At 49.2% G+C, this 21,036-nt stretch overlaps 1 protein-coding gene across 4 annotated transcripts in view; it reads left to right on the top strand.

Moving 5' to 3' along the window:
* The window catches only part of HELZ (helicase with zinc finger), a 1,775,655-nt gene that overhangs the window by 1,562,467 nt on the left and 192,152 nt on the right, over positions 1-21,036 (top strand). For all 4 annotated transcript variants that reach the window (XM_078654323.1, XM_078654320.1, XM_078654322.1 and 1 more), the window contains exon 28: positions 20,469-21,000. In XM_078654323.1, the coding sequence (XP_078510449.1) occupies positions 20,469-21,000 (532 nt within the window). The remainder of the gene's footprint in view (positions 1-20,468; positions 21,001-21,036) is intronic.

Below are 21,036 nucleotides of genomic sequence, written 5' to 3'. Positions count from 1 at the left end.
ACGACTCCGCTCGCGACCCCGCTGACGTCACTGGATCCATAATAGGGCCTCGTCGGCGTGATGACGTCAGTTCCCTTTTTTCCGCGCCTTCGACGCCAACGGTTTTTTGGGACTCTCCGTAGTTACATTGTAATTTCTAGTGTTCTCGTCTGTTCTTCTTGTTTCCTTTCCAAAATGTCATGAAGAAAGTCCGGTTTCAAGCCCTGTAGAGAGTGCGGGAAGCAAATGTCCATCACTGACCCGCATCAGGACTGTGTTTGGTGCTTATCTTCCGATCACGACGTCGAAGAATGTGCGTGCTGTAGGAAGATGAACCCGAAGGCATTGAAGGAAAGGGAGGCGAAATTGTTTATGGCCAAGATGAAGAAAAAGGAAAAGAAGGCAAGTAAAAGAAAATCAAGATCGAGGTTGAGGTCTCGTTCCGAATCCAGGTCGGGTTCGAAGTCGGCTTCGGGGCATTCTAAGTCTAAAAAGCATAAGAAGAAGAAGCACTCTTCGAGGCGCCACTCTGATAAAGATCAGGCGCCGAAGTCATCTTCTCCTCGGCGTCGCAGAGATGACTTCGATCCTTTGCATTCGAATCCGGCTTCACCAGTGAAGATTGTGGCTTCTGAAGTCGAGGACTCTCGATCTCCGACGCCGGCTCCCTCGGATTCGGTTCACTCTCCGGATCTTGGTGAGGTTGAGCCAGAGCATGAAGATCAGGAGCAACATGAGGAGGTTCCTTTATCGGCGCCGGTTGGCCCAACTCCAGGGACACCGGCTTCAGAGACGACGCCGGTTAATTATCCTCTATTCCCGGCTCCAGGTCAGGACCATCACATTACCTTAACGCAATGTATGGCGTCTTTGCGAGGGCTATGTACCCCTCTGGTGCACCTGCGGGTCCCATGGGTCCTTTTGCCTTTAATTTGGATGTTCCCCAAGCTTATGCCCAGGCTCAGTTTATGCCCTTTCTGCCAGCGACGCCGTCCTGGAACTTTCCGGCGCCGAGTTCCCCGACGCCGTATCTGGAATCTCCGGCGCCGTATCGCGATTCTCCGGTGCCGTCTGGTCGTCCTCGTTTGGAGTCTGTGGTGCCGTCGGATCTGCGTTCGACGCCGGTCCCGAAGCCGACGGAGTCGGTTGTGGAGCCTTCGACTCCAGCCCCCAGGATCCGCTCCAGGAGGGAAGCCCAGAGGGCTGTAGAGGAGGAACGCTATCGGCAAGAGATGGAGAAAGGTGAACTTCCTGAATCCGAGGACTATTTTGCGGAGTTAAAGGACGCAAGTGGCCTTGATGTCTCGCCTGAGTGGGATTTTTCTCCTGGTCCGGATGCTCCTTCTAAGAATGCAGCTCCCTACCATACGGTGGTGAGAAAAGCTGCGGAGTTATTGGACATTACTCTGCCTTTCACGGAGTTTAAATCCAATCTTCTGACTGAAGTGTTGCACTCTCCCTCATCTGTGTCTGAACCTCTATTACCATTTAACGAGGCAATTTTGGAGCCAGTGTTGGAGGTTTGGAAGAAGCCTTTATCTGCTCCTGCGGTCTCCAGGACTGTGGCACGGAGGTATAGGGTGGCACCTGAAGATCCAGAGTTTCTGTCGGCTCATCCTTCGCCTGAGAGCCTAGTAGTTCAGGCGGCTTGTTCAAAGAAGTCTTCAGGGGCTTTTCCTCAGGTTCCGGCTGACAGAGATTCAAAGCGCATTGACCAGTCTGCCAAAAAGGTATTCTCATCTGCAAGCATGGCGTTGAAATCTACAAATACTACTTGCTTGATGGGAAGATATATCCATGCCTTGATGGATTTTTCTAAGCAGTTGCTGCCAAAACTGTCTGATGAAGATAAGAACATTTTTCAAGAGGTTTTGGATGACACCCAGGCTGCAGCTCGTCAAGTCATCCAGAGCGGCCTAGATACGGCTGACTCAGTGGCAAGGATAATGGGCTCTGCAGTAGCTACGAGAAGGGGTGCTTGGTTGAAGTCTTCAGACTTTTCTTCTGATGTGCAGGCTACTCTATTGGACTTACCATTCGATGGAACAGGACTCTTTGGTAAGAAAGCGGATGCCGCTCTTGAGAGATTCAAAGATTGCAAGGCCACAGCAAAATCTTTTGGCTTACAGACTCAATCTAGAGGATCTTTCAGAAGGTATAGAGGATTTGGAAAGTCGTCCTTTCGTCCGCAAGGACAGCCTCGACAGCAGCAACAGCAGCAACAAAATACGCTGTACAAGTCCTATAGGGGAAAAGGCAGAGGTAGTCCTCGAGGTCGTCAACCCTCCTCCTCCTCTTCTTCTACCTCGCCCCCTATCACCGCAGCAAAGCAGCCCCAGATTCCCCATTCTCAATCATATTAGTCCTGTGGGGGGGGGTCGGCTTACCCATTTTCTGCGGGATTGGGAATCGGTCACTACAGACCAATGGGTTCTCAATCTTGTGGCAAATGGGTATGCTCTTCCCTTTCGGGAATTTCCTCCAAATTACCCTCCTTGCCAAGGGGCTTGCTCAGAAGAACATCTCCGTCTCCTACAGGAGGAAGTTCTGACCTTGTTAAAGAAAGGCGCGATAGAGGTGGTTCCAGAGCAGGAAAGGGGTCAGGGATGCTACTCTCGGTATTTCCTGATTCCCAAGAAGGATGGCAGGTTGCGTCCAATCCTGGATCTCAGGATCTTGAACCTTTATCTGAAACAAGAAAAGTTCAAGTTGCTCACCCTTGCGCAGGTTCTTCAAGCACTGTTGGAAGAGGACTGGATGGTGTCGCTCGACTTGCAGGACGCGTATTTCCATATTCCGATCCTGGAGTCGCACAGGAAGTATCTCCGTTTCACGGTGGGTTCGCAGCACTACCAGTTTGCGGTCCTTCCGTTTGGAATTACTACTGCACCTCGAGTCTTTACCAAGGTGATGGCAGTGGTGCCAGAACATCTCAGAAGGTCGGGGATTCCGTTTTTCCCCTATCTGGACGACCTGATCAAAGCAGAGTCTCCAGAGAAGGTGCTACATCATCTGCAAGAGACAACTCAGTTGTTGTACAGGTTGGGTTTTTCGATAAATGTACCCAAGTCTCACCTGGTGCTGTACTGGACACAACTGTATGTCGGGCATTCCCTCCACCTCAAAGGATTCACGACATACAGGAAATGATTCCTACAATGGGGCGGTTGTTCCGGTCCTGAAGGTCCTTCGCTTGCTCGGTCTGTTTGTTTCCTGTATGGCACATGAGGGCACTCCAGTGGTGCCTCTGCAGGCAGTGGTATCAGTACAACGGGGATCTCAGGGAGTCTGTGAGGATCTCCAGAGAAACTGCAGCGGATCTGTCTTGGTGGAGCGAGGAGGGCAATCTGTCTCAAGGAAAGCCCTTTCATCTGTCGCCATCGGTTGCCACGGTGATAACAGATGCATCCACTCTAGGGTGGGGTGCTCATCTGGGGGATCTGGAGATCAAGGGTCTTTGGTCTCCGGAGGAAAGGTTGCTTCACATCAACCTTCTGGAGTTAAGGGCGATTCGTTTGGCACTCAAGGCCTTCCTCCCTTCCCTTTGCGGTCTGTCGGTACAGGTCCTGACGGACAACACGACCGCGATGTGGTATATCAACAAGCAGGGAGGAGTAGAATCGCATCTTCTCTGCAGAGAAGCTCTGCGTCTCTGGTCCTGGGTTCAGGACCACCAGATTTGTCTAATGGCAAATCATCTGGCCGGAGTTCTGAACGTTCGTGCAGACAGTCTCAGTCGGCAGTTCTCAGCCGACCACGAGTGGAGGCTTCATCCGGAGATGGTTCGTCACGTCTTCCGGATGTGGGGGACTCCTCGGGTGGACCTGTTCGCCACTCACGAGAGCGCCCACTGCCTGTCGTTCTGCAGCCTCCAGTATCCGATGCAGGGAGCCTTGGGGGACGCGTGTCAGTTGAGTTGGGACTCGCAACTCCTTTATGCATTTCCTCCCATACCCTTGATTTCACGGGTTCTGAGGAAGATTCGCCAAGACCGGGCCCGAGTTATTTTGGTCGCCCCGGATTGGCCAAGAAGGGTGTGTTATACAGATCTTCTCCACCTCTCCTCATGCCCTCCGCTCCATCTCCCTCTCAGGGCCGATCTCCTCTCTCAGATGGAGGGGCAGGTTCTACACCCCCACCTCCAGACCTTACACCTTCATGCCTGGAGATTGAACGGGGCAACTTGAATTCTTTTTCTCTCCCACACGATGTGGTGGATGTCATATTATCGGCCAGGCGTGACACCACCAAGTCGATCTATTCCTATAGGTGGTCCAAATTTGTTTCCTGCTGTGGGGAGAAGTCTATTGACCCTCGGAGGGCTCGTTTGTCCAACATTCTTCAATTTGCTCTTTCTTTGGCCCAGCAGGGTTTTGCTGTGGCGACTGCAAAAGGTTATTTGTCGGCCTTGTCGGCATTCCTTTGTTTGCCGGACCAGCCGTCTTTATTTGTCACCTATTGTTTTACGTTTTATCAAAGGTCTTACCAACAAATTCCCTCCTACTCCTTTTATTGTGCCTCAATGGGACTTGAATCTTGTCTTGACTTACTTGATGGGTTCACCTTTTGAACCTTTACACAAGTGCACCATGAGACTTCTGTCTTTCAAGACTGTTTTTCTTGTAGCAATTACCTCGGCAAGGAGGGTAAGTGAGCTTCAAGCTCTAAATTCGAAACCCCCTTTCCATTCATGCTGAGAGAATGGTACTTAGAACCAGGGCTGCTTTTCTGCCTAAGGTGGTAACACCTTTCCATCTGGGGCAGTCCATTACCCTCCCTACCTTTTATCCCCCCCTCACCCTTCCAAGGAGGAGGAGCGGCTTCACTGTCTAGACCCTAAAAGGGCGGTGAGTTTCTACCTCGATAGGACTAAGGACTATCGTGTGGACGACCAGCTTTTCGTTGGATTTGCTGGCTGTAAGAGCGGAAAAGCGGTGCAGAAGTGCACTCTTTCGAGATGGATAATCCTATGTATAAAGATCTGCTACGCCATTGCTGGTAAGGAACCTCCAGAGGGTATAAGGGCTCACTCTACTAGAGCAAAGTCATCAACGTCTGCTTTGTCTAGCGGTGTACCTGTTGAGGAAATTTGTAGAGCCGCAACTTGGGCCTCCCTCCACACTTTTGCGAAGCATTACTGCTTGGATACCGAGGTAAGGAGAGACGGCCACTTTGCGCGCTCTGTCCTCCAGGATTTTCTGGTATAGGAGAGTGGACACCCTCCGGGAGTGGGGACTGCTGTTGGGCTCTATTCACAAGGTGAGGAATCCACTGGCAGATGTATCTATCAGAAGAACAAGTTACTTGCCTTCGGTAACGCTTTTTCTGGTAGATACAGTATCTGCCTGTGGATTCCTCACTGACCCACCCGCCTCCCCATTGTCCACTCTTCTATACCTGCTATGTGTAGTTTGAATGTTTTTTATAATGGATGTATTATATATTCATGCATATTACATTGTTTTCACACTATGTGTGTGCTGTTTTGAAAACTGTGTATTATGTATACTATTACTGTTTGTCGGTCCGTCTGTGTGCCTCGGGGGCCCGGAAAAAAGGGCGGAACTGACGCCATCACGCCGACAAGGCCCTATTATGGATCAGGTGACGTCAGCATGGTCGCGAGTGGAGTCGTACCCTCTGTGACGTCGTCCATGACCTCGCCGGCGTGGTGAGATACAAAAGTTTCCGATTGGCTGCTGCGCAGGGGATATTGACAAGGTGAGGAATCCACAGGCAGATACTGTATCTACCAGAAAAAGCATTACCGAAGGTAAGTAACTTGTTCTTCTCGTACCCTCCTCTGATGGATTGTGCCTCCCCTTGTTCATGCTCCCTTCCAGCGCTTCATAGGTCTGGTGTCAGCCGTGTTGGCACTGCTGTTCCCACTGTGTTTAGTCACTGTTGTCGACGGATAAGTTCTCTGTGAACTTGTTGGGTTTCTGTCGCAGACCTTCCTCCACTGGGGTATGGCTTTGGTATCTATTCTAAGTTAAGGAATCTGCGCCTAGATGTCTTTATCAAATGAACGAGTTACTTACCTTCTGTAACGATGTATCTGGTAGAGACACAGTCTAGCCGCAGATTCCTTAACGCCCACCCATCCTCCCCATTCTGCAAGGGTTCTACCACCTTGCCTCCTTACTGGTGGCCTTGGTCTTTCTTAGGGGTGCTTTTGTCACCTACCTCTGGGGCAGGGTGTGTCATCCTGTTGTGTGCCATTGGCCCTCCACTCATTCTCATTTTTGGGTGTCTAGGTTCTGTACTTTTCAATGCTGCTCCACCTAGGGTCCTCCAGCGTGGAGATTCTCATGTTTGTCTACCCTTTCTCCGCCCTAGTCTGTTGCTCCCAATTCCTCTTGAGTCTCCTTGTCTATGCTGCAGTCGATAGGGTTGAGATTCTATTTGACTATGCTACAGTTCATAGGTCACTTTTGGGGGGTGTGCTGAACGTTTTATGTGGTTGTTCCCTTCTGGTCAATTGCCGTGAGTCATGTGGTTCCAGCCTTGTGGTCCTTTACAATTCCATTCTGTCGTTATAGTCTGTTTTTCATACAGTTCCATCCTATGGTTGCAAACTGTACTTCGTCATGCCATTCGTTTCCACTGCCGTTGTCTCTTAGGGGGGGCACGGCTCTTCTCTTTGATGGGACTTTTGATGGGTTGAGCGCTTTGATCGCCCACTTCAGTCCCTACATGTCTTGAGTACTCTTTCACAATGTGATATACAGAATCTTCGCACTCGATAATGTGGTAAAGTTCGAGTCTGGTATGGAAGGTATGTTGGTGCTAGATGAGATCTCCCTTCTGGGTCATGGGAGTGGGTTCAGCAAGAATGGATAGCGCTATTCCATCAGGGAACGGCGTCCTCATGAAGCACTCAGGAAGAAATTTCTTAAAGCTGTGTTTGTTTTCTTTTCAATAAAGTTTTTATTTAGAGTCATTTGTAGCTGATCAAATAATTTTTTCTAATATTTGTAATCATATTCACATTTCAAAAACAAAGTTCAAAACGCCCAATGCATTTCGGGCAATTTGCCCTTCTTCGGGGGCACAATGTTCTGTTGAGGAAAAACACACTTAGGTTGAAAATATTTGATTGTTACTGCACATAAATCACAAATTTTTTTTTTTTTAAATGATAGAAAGTAACCACATAAGTTTTCTGAATTAAGTAGCGTCATTTGGACAGGGTGTCATACTAGGAAATGCCTAATGTTCTTACATCTAGTTGATATTTCTCAACCATTTTTATTGACTCCTCAAAAACGCCTTGTGTATTAATAAACAAATTTGTCGGGGTAATGTATTAGTCAGACTCAACCTCAGTATGGTATAATGGAAAAGAAAAGAGGTAGTGTAACTTAAAAATTTCTGTACCTGCCTTATCGCGCCGAAAAGGTTGTCAGTTGAATTTCATGAAAGTTCGGTCGTAAGGGTTAACCTGTAAATATATATGTAACGTTGTTCTAAGTAACCTGTACTTAAAATCTGTGAGATTTATCAAAGCTCAAAAAAACACTTACATGCCGAAAGTGGAACATTTGCTGACAGTTTGTTTGAGGGCTGTTTGATATCTGTAATGAAATGTCAGAGGCCAGGCGTTGGTATAAGCCTTCGTAAAAACGACAGGGTTTAAAACAGGTACCTGTAGTTTGAGTAGTGTTACTCAAAAGTGGGCTCACCTTTTGAACCTGGTTGGGTGAGCCCAACCTGTGTTACCGGCTTCACTTGCACGGCACCTGCCCGAAGACTGATGTGACTCGATTTTGAAAGATCCCAGACCTTTTTGGTAAACCCACCCCTGAGAGCTTGGTGGTCTAAGCCTCTACTTCCAAAAGCGCATTCCCTACCGCCCCACCGGAAAGGGAATCCAAGAAGCTGGATCATCTTGGCAAGAAGATTTTCTCTTCCGCCAGCTTGGCACTGCGGTCAGTAAACACTGCATGTCTATTGGGCCGTTATTCCCACTCTGTGTGGGACTCGGTTGCGCAGGTGTGGACTCAGTGTCCAGAGGAGGCCCACACAGTGCTCTCCCAGGCTGTCTGTGCCGGGAGGGATGCCGCCAAGTTTGCCATCTGTTGTGGACTAGATACTTCTGACTCTCTGGGTAGAATGATTTCTACGTCAGTAGCTCTTAGACGCTACGCCTGGATGAGATCGACTGGCTTTTCAGGGGATGTCCAGAACACCTTGATGGACATGCTCTTCGATGGCCATCGCCCTTTTTGGCAACCAAGCAGACAACGCTCTAGAGCAGTGGTTCCCAAACTTTTGACTCCTGAGGACCCCCATTGAGTCACCACTGGAAGCCGGGGACCCCCAAACAATTTGTATGAGTTAAATTTCAAACATTAAAACAGTAATTCGAAAACAATACACACGTGTGCACACAAAACAAATACTCAAAGAACTAAGGATTTTGGGGCCAGATGTACGACCATTTCATTTAGCGCCTCGCAATTGGTGACACATTGCGAGTGGCAAATTGCGAGTCGCTAAATGAAATGTACAACAGTGTGTTAAACACTGTTTGGGATTCCCAATGGGGTCGCAAATTGCGAGGTTCATCAATATTAATGAGCCTCTTGCAATTTGCGAGCCCATTGGGAATGCCAGCCCTCCCAGCGATGGTGGCCTGCTGGGCTCTGCAGGCCACCATGTCTCGGACTGCTTTTAAATAAAGCAGTTAAAAAAAAAAATGCAGCCTGTTTACCATGCATTTAAAAAAAAAAAAAAGAAAATGAAACCTTTTCGTTTCATTTTCTAAGGGCAGGCAGAGGTCCCTGGGAATAATTTTGCATGCATTTGCAAAGGAGAAGGGGTCCCCTGGGGACCCCTTCCCATTTGTGAATGCATTTGTACATGGTTTTGAGACTCGCTATTTTGAAGGTAGGTGGTGTTTGCAGCTCATCTGCGCATATCATCTTAACGACTGGTTGTTGAAGGTGGGCTCGCCCCAAGCAGTCTCCCACCTCCAGACTAAGGCCGACCTCCTGCATTTGCTGGGGGTCTCCATCAATGTGCCAAAGTCACACCTGTTTCCCTCTCAGAAGCTCCTCTTCATTGGAGCAGTTCTGGACCGTGAGAAAGTGGGGACTCTATACACACTGTACCTTACTTTGGTCCAATATATATAGAGCCACTTTCTTACATTGGTGTCAGCTGTGGGATACAAACTTGCATTTGTTGGACTACTTGGTTACCTTCTGATCACACAACAGAACTCATAAATTGCCTTTAGAATTCTGAAATTGGTTTTTCCAAAATACTAAAAGTCTTGTCAGGGCCTTGCTTAAGTTCCTTTAGAATTTTAGAAAAATAAACTTCACTATAGTCAAGGGTAGAGGGTTAGAACTATCAGGTTAGAATGTGTCAACAGAACCCAGCTATTAGTGAAGATGACACCATTGACCTGTTTGAGGAGCTCGACCTCACACCTTACTTACACTTGTCTTTCAGGGAATTGAGGTCCTTATGCAAAATTAAAAATATCCAAATGAGCCTGCATCCAACCAAACAAGGGCTCCAGGAGTTCCTGGCTGAGTATGCTAAAGGCCACCCCTCTGAACATGGTGATGACCAGTCATCACCAGGAGAGGTGTCGGAGGAGGAGTAAAATTCTCCACCCCCCACCCCCGCCCAATTCATCTCTAGGGAGGAGAGGGCCCTCATTCCCTTTACTCAAAGAATCACTCTCTGGGATCCTAGGCCTAACACAGGTGGGACAGGTCCCAGAGAAAACATTGGGAATATTCCCAGTGAAGAGGACAGCTTTCTAGCAAAATTGGCTAAGAGAATAGGCCTAGAGTCCAGACTCCGGGCTCTAGAAAAAGAAGGGAAAGAGATGGGTTTAGCACCCATCAATGGTGGCAGCAACAATACCAATAAGGATAGAGAAGAGAATTCTGATCCTAAAATCCCCAAAGGGATTGTCTCTAAATTTGAGGAAGGTGATGATATCACCAAGTGGTTCACAGCCTTTGAGAGGGCTTGTGAAATAAGGAGAGTAAAGAAACCTCTTTGGGGGGCTCTCCTCTGGGAACTGTTCTCTGGTAACTGCAGAGACAGGCTTCCGACCCTCTATGGGCCAGATGCAGGGTCCTATGACCTCATGAAGAACACTCTGATTGAGAGATTTGGACTCACTACTGAGGAGTAAAGAATTAGATGCAGGGGGGCTCACGAAACCCAGACCCAGTCCTGGATTGCCTTCGTAGACTACTCAGTAAAGACACTGGATGGTTGGTTAGCTGGACATAATGTGCATGATTTCATTGGACTTTACAATCTGTTCATGAAGGAACATATATTAAGTAACTGCACAAATGAAAAGTTGCATCAGCATTTGGTAGACCTACATCTAACTTCTCCCCAAGAATTGGGAGAGAAGGCAGACCACTGGGTCAAGACTAGGGTGACAAGGACAACCACTGGGGGTGACCAAAAGAAGGTGGTTGTGGTGAGAATCCCCAAGATAGAAATCTGAGACTTCCAAAGGGCCCCAAAAACCTGTTCAGGTTGGTGTGTCTCAAACTACTCCCTATGTGCCTCAACCCTATAGGGGGACACAACTTTGATCCCTCCACGGCCTATTGTAACAACTGTAAGAAGTTGGGACATTTAACTGTAGACAAAATGTGCCCCCACAACAAAGCCCCTAATGCACCCAGTACAGCTACTCCTGGGGCAGCAAGTCTACAAATGGAATCAGAGGAGTGCCCAGAGCAAATCTGGGAATACACTCAAGCAAGCCTAGTCTCCTTAGGGGAAGTGGAGTTTGACACTGTAGATGTGTGGCCACCCAACTTGAAAAAGTATTTGCAATACCCTTACATTAATGGAACTAGGATAGAAGCCCTGAGGGATACAGGTGCCAGTGTCACTATGGTGAGAAATATACTGGTTTCCCAAAGGCAATACCTGATTGGGAAAACTCACCCAGTCACCAATGCTGACAGTGTTACCACTATTCATCCTATGGCGACATTAGGCTGGGGTGTTACTGGCCTGAAACAGGTAGTGGTCTCTCAGAAGCTGCCAGCTGACTGTCTGCTTGGAAATGACCTAGAAACTTCAACTTAGGCTGAAGTTGAGCTAGTAACCCATGCAGCCATGCTGGGTATCCCTGAATTGGTGTATGTGCAAACCAGAGCACAGAGCAGAAAGAAGGGTGAACAAGTAGGTTTGGAGCCTGAAAGTGTGGCCCAACCAACCAAGAGAAAAAACAAGAAGACTGGGGACCAACTTCTACACAGCAAACCTCTCAGGACCCCTCTCCTCAGGGAGAGGACTTGGAAACCCTAGAGGGAACTGAGCCCATGAAGCGTGAACCATACCAGGTTGAACTCCTGGGCCCAGGGGGACCCACTAGAGAAGAGCTGTGCCAGGGTCAGCAAGACTGTCCCACTCTTGAAAGCCTGAGGCAGCAAGCTGTTTCAGAAGCACAGGGAGATGTCAGTGGTACCCACAGAGCTTATTGGGAAGAGGGATTACTGGATGCTGAGGCAAGAAACCCCACTCCTGGAACCACCAGGAGAGTGGTAGTGCCACAGAAGCACAGGGAGTTCCTCCTAACTCTGGCTCATGACATCCCCCTTGCAGGGCATCTGGGGCAAAACAAAACTTGGGAAAGGCTAGTTCGTCACTTCTACTGGCCCCAGATGCATCAAAAGGTGAAGGAGTTTGTGAGCTTCTGTGTTACCTGTCAGGCCAATGGCAAGACAGGTGGCCACCCGAAGCCCCCCCTGATACCACTGCCAGTGGTGGGGGTCCCCTTTGAAAGGGTAGGTGTGGACATTGTGGGTCCACTTGAACCTCCCACAGCCTCAGGGAACAAATTAATTCTAGTGGCAGTGGATCATGCTACTAGGTACCATGAAGCAATTCCCCTTAGGGTTATTACAGCTCCTGCAGTAGCCAAGGCCCTTCTGGATGTCTTCACCAGGGTAGGGTTTCCTAAGGAGGTGGTTTCAGACAGAGGTTCCAACTTCTTGTCTGCTTAACTGAAGCACATGTGAAAGGAGTGTGGGGTGCAGTACACGTTTACTACACTGTACCATCCACAAACCAATGGCCTTGTTGAGAGATTCAACAAGACATTGAAAGGTATGATCATGGAGCTCCCTGAAAAACTCAAAAAGAGATGGGATGTCCTGCTGCGAATGCCTGCTTTTCGCTTATAGGGAAGTGCCACAGAAGGGAGTAGGGTTTTCCCCCTTTGAACTTCTGTTTGGGTCATCCTGTAAGGGGACCACTTTGCCTTGTGAAAGATGGTTGGGAGAGGCATCTCCAAGAACCCAAGCAGGCATTTGTGGACTATGTGCTTGGCCTAAGGTCCAGAATGGCTGAGTATATGGAAAAGGCATCCAAGAATCTGGAGGCCAGCCAGGAGCTTCAAAAGCACTAGTATGTCCAAAAAGCTGCACTGGTTGAATTTCAACCTGGGCAACAGGTGTGGGTTTTGGAGCCAGTGGCACCAAGGGTTCTCCAGGACAATCCTGGAGAAAGAGTGAGGTCACTTATCTAGTGGACCTTGGCACAAGCTGGACACCCAAAAGGGTTATCCATGTAAACCGCCTTAAACTCTACAATGACAGGGCGGACATCACCATGCTGATGGTGACTGATGGGGAACAGGAAGCAGAGAGTGAACCTCTCCCTGATCTCCTCTCTTGCAGCCCAAAAGATGGGTCAGTGGATGTAGTAGTTTTTTCAGACACCCTCTCTGCCCAACAGCAGACTGACTGCAAGCAAGTCTTGCAACAGTATGCTAGTCTCTTTTCCCTGACCCCTGGTCTGACCAACTGGTGTACCAATGATGTGGACACTGGTGACAGTAACCCTGTCAAAAACAAGATCTATCGACAATCAGACCAAGTCAAGGAAAACATCAAAGCTCAAGTCAGCAAGATGCTGGAGTTAGGGGTTATTGAACCCTCTGAGTGCCCCTGGGCTAGCCCAGTGGTTCTGGTCCCCAAGCCTCATCCACAGGGTGGAAAGAGAGAGATGAGGTTCTGTGTGGACTATAGAGGGCTCAACTCTGTCAACAAGACAGATGCTCACCCTATCCCAAGAGCAGATGAGTTGATATATAAGTTGGGAGCAGTCACATTTCTCAGTACCTTTGACTTAACTGCAGGGTGCTGGCAGATTGGTATGGCCCCAGGAGCAAAAGAGAAAACCGCATTCTCCACCCCTGATGGGCACTATCAGTTTACTGTAATGCCTTTTGGGTAAAAGAATGCCCCTGCCACATTTCAGAGGTTGGTGAATCAAGTCCTGACTGGGTTGGAGTCCTGTAGTGTAGCTTATCTTGATGATATTGTTGTATTTAGCTCCACCTGGCAGGATCACCTGATCCACCTTGGGACTAACTATCAAGGCATCCAAATGCCAGATAGGGCAGGGCACTGTGGTGTATTTGGGCCACCTTGCTGGTGGAGGCCAGGTACAACCCTTACAGCCCAAGATCCAAATTATCATGGACTGGCTAGCTCCAACCACCCAGACCCAATTCAGGGCATTCCTTTGCTTGACTGGGTACTACAGGAGGTTTGTGAAGGGATATGTGTCCATTGTGACCCCTCACAGAACTCACCTCCAAGAAAATGCACAAGAAAGTAAACTGGACTGTTAGTTGCCAAAAAGGCTTTCGACACCCTGAAAGAAGCAATGTGCTCAGCACCAATTCTAAACGCATCATATTACTCCAAGCAGTTCGTAGTGCAGACTGATGCCTCTGAGCTAGGGATAGGAGCGGTCCTATCCCAGATCAATGAAGAAGGCCAAGACCAACCTCTTGCATTGGTTTGCCCCCACTTTTTGCTGAACTGCTGATGTGATTTGACTGAGTGTGCCCTGGGCTCCTGCCAACCAGGTGCCCAGAGCCTGTGTTCCTTCCCTAAAACTGCGTTGAAACTAAAACCCATTGGCATCTCTGGCCACCTGTCAGCCCCTTGTAAATGGTACCCTAGGTACCCAGGGCATGGTGATCAGCGAAGACCCCTAAGGGCTGCAGCACTTATTGTGCCACCCTTAGGGGCCCTGTACCCTGACACCCACACACTGCCTTTGCAGGCTTAGTGTCTAAGTACAGAACTGAATAAAGAGTCAACATGGCACACATCCCTGTGTGTCATGTCCACAAAACCCATTGCCCTGGCATACATGAGCCACCCCTCTAGCTGGGTGCCCTATGCCAGTGGTGTGGGCAAAGGTGCATGAGCCCTGTGCCCCTACAATACCCAGGGCCATTCCGGGGCACTGTGAGTGCAGTGATGTCATTAAGAGTATATGGTGCTGGAAGGTTGTCATTACGAACTCCACAGCACCATAATGGCTACACTGAAGACTGACAAGTTTGATATCAAACTTCTCAGCACATTAAACCCACACCGATGCCAGTGTGGGATTTAATGTAAAATGCACTACAGAGGGCATCTTGGAGATGCCCCCTGAAACCTAACCTACAATCCACGTCTTGTCTGAGGGGCTGCCACACAGCAGACATGCTGCTGGACCCCTGGGTGGAGAGCCCCCACTCTCCTGGGCCTGCAACAATGCAAATCCAAGCTGCCAAGCCTTCTCCCCCAGGTTGGGCAGGGGACGCTTCAAAGGCATTCCGCCCTTGTGAGCTTCTCCAGACCATTTGCTGTACTCAGCAACTGGCCCTCACCGGTTCTGACCCTCCACTCTGGCGGGAAGACTGGCAGGAAACCCTAGGTCAGGAAGGGGGGTGTGCCAGCCTGTGCCAACTCCACCCCTCAGGTGGGAGAGGCGAGGTGAAGCATGACCCCGGGCTCTGGCCATCTTGAAGATGGGGAGCCCTGCCCAATCACAGCGAGGCTCCTGCCCCCCTCCCACAGGAGAGGAGCAGGCTAGGGGGTGTACCCACCCCAGGACAGGGACCCATTGGTCCCTGCCCTTGCCCTACCTGTAATGCCCCATAAATTTAGTATTTACGGGCACCCTGAACCTTCCTTCCTCGGATCCCGATTTGCAACAACAAGAAGACCAAGAAACGCGAAGACCTGCCGTGCAGCTGCTAACAAAAGGACTACGCCCACTGACTTGGCCCCAGAACCCTACAGGCCTGTTAATCCTTGAACCTGCTCCTGCGAAACTCCGGCGTTTCCAGCGGACAGCAAAATTGACAACCCCGGAGGACCTGCCTGCCTTGAATCTTCCAAAAGACTGGGACTCCCATGAGCAGTGTTCTGCTCCAACAGCAATACCCCTGGTGCCAGCCAGGAACCGCGAATCCAGCCCACTCTGCACCCGCCAAGCCCGGCCTGTGCCTGAGTGTTCCAAGACCACGAGGACGTCCCCCCCGGCGACTGGAACCCGAAGTCCAATGCCCAAAGCCCCTCCTCGATGACCCAGACGACGCCAGCAGCCTCAGAACCACGGACCCCTCCAACCGCGACCAGCCGAGGGTAAGATTTCCCGACACCAAAAGACCCCACAGCCCCCTGTGCCCTCCTTTGGAGTACCTACCTCTTCTCCAAGATCCCAACTTACCTCTCGAAGTGGTGGTCGCACTTGAAGAATCTCCGTCCCTGAGCCTGCAGCCTTAGTTCACTTTTTAACTTTCCCATTGGATAACATTGAGCGCCCGACGGCTCAAAAGCACCCTGCACCCAGCCGCCCGAGTGCCGCTGGGAGTGCAACTACTACCCTGCTCTACTTCCCTACTTGCCCTGAGCAAGTGACCAGGAGCTCGCTCAGCTCCCACAGCGGCGTGGCCTGCCTGCTTGCAGCCACCAACCAGAGGACCCCTACCCTCCATTGGATTGCACTGGGCCTACTCTCTCTGCACCCGGCTGCCCCTGTGCCGCTGAGGGTGTAAAAACTGTTCCTTTCCGACCCTAGGAGACCCCTGAGTCTATGCCCAGAACCTTAACTCCACCAGTCGAGTACTCACCTGAAAGCTGATAACTCTTTCCTTCCATAGGCTAACATTGACTGGTTTTCACTGAAATTTCTTCCAAGTGTGGAGTTTTGAAACTTTAAAATATTCATCTAAAATCAGCCGAATAACGAATTCCGAAATACTCACCTGTGATCAGGAGAGAAGCCCATACTGTACCTTTTAGCCCAGTACTCAACCACAAAAGTAATCCTAACTGTACTTAACAGTAACTTGAATTTTCTTCCATAGGAAACCATTGACTGTTTTTCGCAGAAATGTCTTCCAAGTGTCGATTTTTGCAAGCTAGAAATATTCCTTAAAAATCGTACCAAATACTAGAAACGTAATTACTTACCTGTCTTAGGTAGCGGGTTTCAGTCAGAATAGCCCTGAGGCTGCTGGGCCTCATGGCCTCCTGCATCCTGCTGGTCGATCGTGCCAGGTGGCATATGCGGGCGGGACCTTAAGTTCCAGTGGGCGCAGCATCAGGGGAGCCTGTCCAACTATGTCCAGATCTCGGAGGACACTGTACAACAATTGCAGCTGTGGCTCAAAAACCGGCTTTGGGTCAACGACAGATCCCTCTCCCTTCCCCAACCAGAATACATAGTGATAACAGACGCGTCCCTTCTGGGATGGGGCAGCCGCATGGAAGAGGTGGAGATCAGAGGCATCTGGTCTCCGGCGGAGTCCGGGCTCCATATCAATCTTCTGGAGCTTCAGGCGATTCGTCTTGCACTCAAAGCATTCCTTCCCTCTGCCCGGGGAAGATAATTTCAAGTGTTCACAGACAACACCACCGCCATGTGGTACTGCACAAAACAGGGCTGGGTGGGGTCGTGGACACTAAGTCAGGAAGCTCTCCGCCGCTGGACATGGCTGGAACATCAGGGCATATCCCTTATGGTTCAACACTTGGCAGGTTCACTGAACACCAGGGCCGACGATCTCAGCCGCTGGTGCATGATGGATCACGAATGGCGTCTTCACTCGGAGGTGGTGTGAGGTCTCTTTTGACAGTTAGGAGAGCCTTGGTTAGATCTATTCTCCACTGAAGATAACGCGCAACGTCATCAATTCTGCGCATTGGAATTTCCAAGGTGGCACTCGCAAGGCGACGCTTTTCGCCGCGAGTGGAGTTGCAGTCTATTTTACGCCTTTCCGCCTATGCCACTGCTGAAGATGATCAAGCGGGACTGGACCCAAGTCATTCTTGTGGCTCTGGATTGGAAGTGTCTGGTATTCCGAGCTGCTCAACATGACCATAGATCCTCTGATCCTACTACCTCTTCGGAATGATCTTCTGTCGCAGCAGCAGGGGACGGTCCTCCACCTGAACCTGTCCAGCCTCCACCTCCTTGCGTGGAGATTGAGAGGTGGCAGTTGACGTCATATGACCTGCCTCCCGAAGTCTGCGATGTTATCTTGGCAGCCAGGCATTCCTCCACTAAGACGGTATACGCCTGTCGATGGAACAAATTCGTGATATGGTGCACAGCAAAGGCTGTGGGTCCCCTCTCTGCCCCTCTTTCTGAGGTACTCTTGTTCCTCCTTTCTTTGGCCCAGCAGGGCTTTGCTCTGGGTCATATCAAGGACTATCTCTTGGCCATCTCTGCCTTCCTTCGGCTTCCAGATCAGCCTTCTCTTTTCAGGTCTCCGGTTGTAAATCGGTTTCTGAAAGGCATTAGCTTACTTCTTTCCTCCTATTCCTTTAGTTATGCCTCAGTGGGACTTGAATCTAGTTTTAACTAAGGGTGGGCGTAGTATGCATAGTGGGGCTACGCGAAGCTACGCAAAGTGGGTGAGAAACTACGCCCACCTACGCACTTCACGTAGCCCCACTACGCGCCGCCTGCCCCCCTTACCTACATACCTAATTTGTGTAAATACTAAAAGAAAAGTAAATAAAAAGCACTTACCTTGTCCGCTGCGTCCTGGGGCTCCCTCTTCTCGTTCGCGCCGCCGTCTTGGATACCAATGCACATGCGCGGGCGGCCGCGCATGCGCATTAGTATCCAAGACGGCGGCACGAACGAGAAGAGGGAGCCCCGGGACGCAGCGGACAAGGTAAGTGCCTTTTATTTACTTTTATTTTAGTATTTTCACAAATTAGGTATGTAGGGGAGGGTGGGAGGGAGGCGGGTGGCGGGCAACTTAGCTACGCCCACGGAGTGGCCGTAGTGTTGCCTGCTACGCCTACTTTGCAAAGGGCGAACTAGGCAACACTACGCCCTCTCCGTGGGCTAAGCGAAGTCCTTCGCCCAGGGTTATTTTTACTCATTTAATGTGCGCTCCCTTTGAGCCGTTTCACAACTGTCCTTTAAGGCTTCTTACGCTTAAGACTGCTTTCCTGGTTGCCTTCACCTCTGCCAGGTGGGTGAGTGAGTTCCAGGCTCTTTCATCTAAGCCTCCTTTCTTGTCCGTCCATCCGGACAATGTGGTCCTCAGGACTCGTCCATCCTTCTTGCCCAAGGTTGTCACTGCTTTTCACATCGGGCAGACCTTCAGTTTGCCCACCTTCTTTCCACCTCCGCATCCTTCGAAAGAAGAGGAGAGGCTCCACCGCCTGGACCAAAAACGTGCACGTTCCTTTTATCTGGATCGCACCACACAGTTCCAGGTGGATGACCAGCTCTTTGTTGGGTACGTGGGTGCAAAGAAAGTTCGGGCTGTACACAAACGAACTATCTCCCTATGGGTTGTTTTTGTATCAAGGCCTGTTTTTCTCTGGCGAAGGAGCCTCCAGTGGGGCTGCGCGCCCATTTTACCTGGGCGACAGCAGCGACTACTGCTCTGGGACGTGGTGTTCCTCTCAATGACATCTGTCAGGCAGCTACGTGGGCCTCGCTGCACACATTTACAAAACACTACTGTCTTGACAGCCAAGTCTGAAGAGACCGTTTTTTTGGCTGTTCTGTTCTCCAGGACTTTCTGGTGTGAGATTGGTTCGCAGACCCACCACCGGGGTTGGTATTGCTGGGGTATCTATTCTAAGGTAAGGAATCTATAACTAACGTCTTTCATTCAGATGAACAAGTTACTTACCTTCGGTAACGACATATCTGTAAGAAACATTAGTTATAGATTCCTTACTGCCCCACCCATCCTCCCCTTTCTGCAAACTTCTAGGGTTAAGGATATCCTTTCAGGGCCCTAGTTTTGTGCACCAGTGGTCAGTGTCTTGCATGGCTCTGCGTTTCTGGTGCGGAAAGTCGTGTACAGAACTGACATCAGCGCGCGAGTGCGGCATCTAAGTAGCTGCCACAATGTCATCCCGGCGACCCAACACCAACTACGGACGCGGAGCCGACCGGCACCTTCCGACGCGCAGAGATACTACTGACGAAAATCTTTACGGATTTAGTCTGACGCCTGGGGGTAATTCTAAGGTAAGGAATCTATAACTAACTAATGTTTCTTACAGATATATTGTTACCGAAGATAAGTAACTTGTGCGACAGTTCCCATGTGAAAGGCATAAACAGAGTCTTGCAAAAATAAAGCTGTGTAGTAATGCGGGCAAAAGCAGCATCGTGGCTGCTGGGCTAATGCTAAGTTAGCAGTGTCGACAATGTCCCTATCGGCCACGTGACACCCTCCCCATGCCTATGTCGAAGCATGTAGAAAAACAGAGTGCAACGGAAAGCAGAGTCAAAACAAACAAAAGAAATTGTATAAGAGCCAATTTGCGAAGATGCAAAAATCGAGTTCAAAATATTTTCAAGGCGAATCCTTAAAATTCATCAGATTATGGCAACCGAGGAATGCAGTTCGTTCCAAAAGGTCATGCCTGTCATTAATTGCAAAGAGGGATGCCTTCCAGTTGAGCAGGTCAAAGGAACACACGTGCTCTTCATAATCCGATGCTTCCAGGAGTATCTCCGGGCAACTTGCGTGATACTCAATGAAACTCCGCTGCCATTCCTTCAGGTTGAAAAATCTTCATGTTTGCTCATTTCCTACAATTGTTTCCTTTTAGGTCATTAGGATTAGTGATCCTACCCTATTTTCTCTTTGTAAATGTTGATAACTGGGAGAGTCACATGAACACTGCCTTCTTGCCAGGTTTCTTGTTGACTCCCCCTGTGCCTCATGTTTTGATAACATTGTATTTGTTGCACTATCTTGTTTGTGATGTGAGACATTAAGGTAAAGCCACAGGTAAAAAAAAACTTTGTGCCTTTGGCGTCACATAGGTAACATTCATGCAGTTCTGCTCCTTCAGTCAACCTATCACCAAACGACTACAAATTGTCCAGTTCCGCTCTCATGTCTGTGGATATTTCTAGATGATTAATCTGCAGGAAAGCAGAGTTTCTTTCTGAAAATATGCTGCTGAAGGCCAGTAGCTACCCTTTCATAAAGTACCTAATATAACATTGCCATCACTGGGAAAATGAACTTGCACATTACCTTTTCCTTGTTGTTTCGCTTTGCACATTTAGATACGGTAAGGTAAAGTAAAAGCTCCCTTCTAAAAGGGGATTTAAATAGGGATTGTTCTCCATAGCATGATTTTTTTTATTCGTCTTGTCAATATTTGTATTCTCAATTTAAAGCATATTATATTTTTTAGGTTGACGTGGACGCAAATGCACTGAACAGGAGCCCTGAATCTCGTTCCGGTCCTGGTTTTTCCAATACAAAATTTCACCGCAAAAATAATGTTAATTCAAGACATTTGAATGTTCATCTTACTCCACCTCATCCACAGTATACAGTACCAAGTCGTCATTTCCAGCACATTGGCCAACTACCAAGGCAGTCCTTTCCAGTTCAACCTCAACAACAACATTTATCCGAGCAGCAGAACCAATTGCCACCTCCTGAAAGTCAGATGGTCCAACAACATAATCACTTAAACCAACAACCGCAACCTTCACAGGTTTCTCCTGCTTTCCAGTCTTCTCCAAACAACTCATTTTTTAACACACCCATGACCCATCGGGCACATTCACCTGGATTAGAATCCAAGGTTTCTGAGCACCGTCCACCTCCTGTGCTACAGGAAGCCAGTACTCCTCTGCGACCAATTCAACAGCACCATCCTCACTTAAATAGTTTCATGGAAGACAACTCTCCTGGGCTACCTGTAGGGGAGGCTCTAGGTAGGTTTCACTTTTATCTTTGTTATGAGGAGGATG

Source organism: Lissotriton helveticus, chromosome 7, assembly GCF_964261635.1.
Source record: "Lissotriton helveticus chromosome 7, aLisHel1.1, whole genome shotgun sequence".
NCBI classification, from domain to species: domain Eukaryota; kingdom Metazoa; phylum Chordata; class Amphibia; order Caudata; family Salamandridae; genus Lissotriton; species Lissotriton helveticus.
Note: the sequence above shows the minus strand (reverse complement) of the source record. Positions and strands in the feature narration are given on the sequence as shown.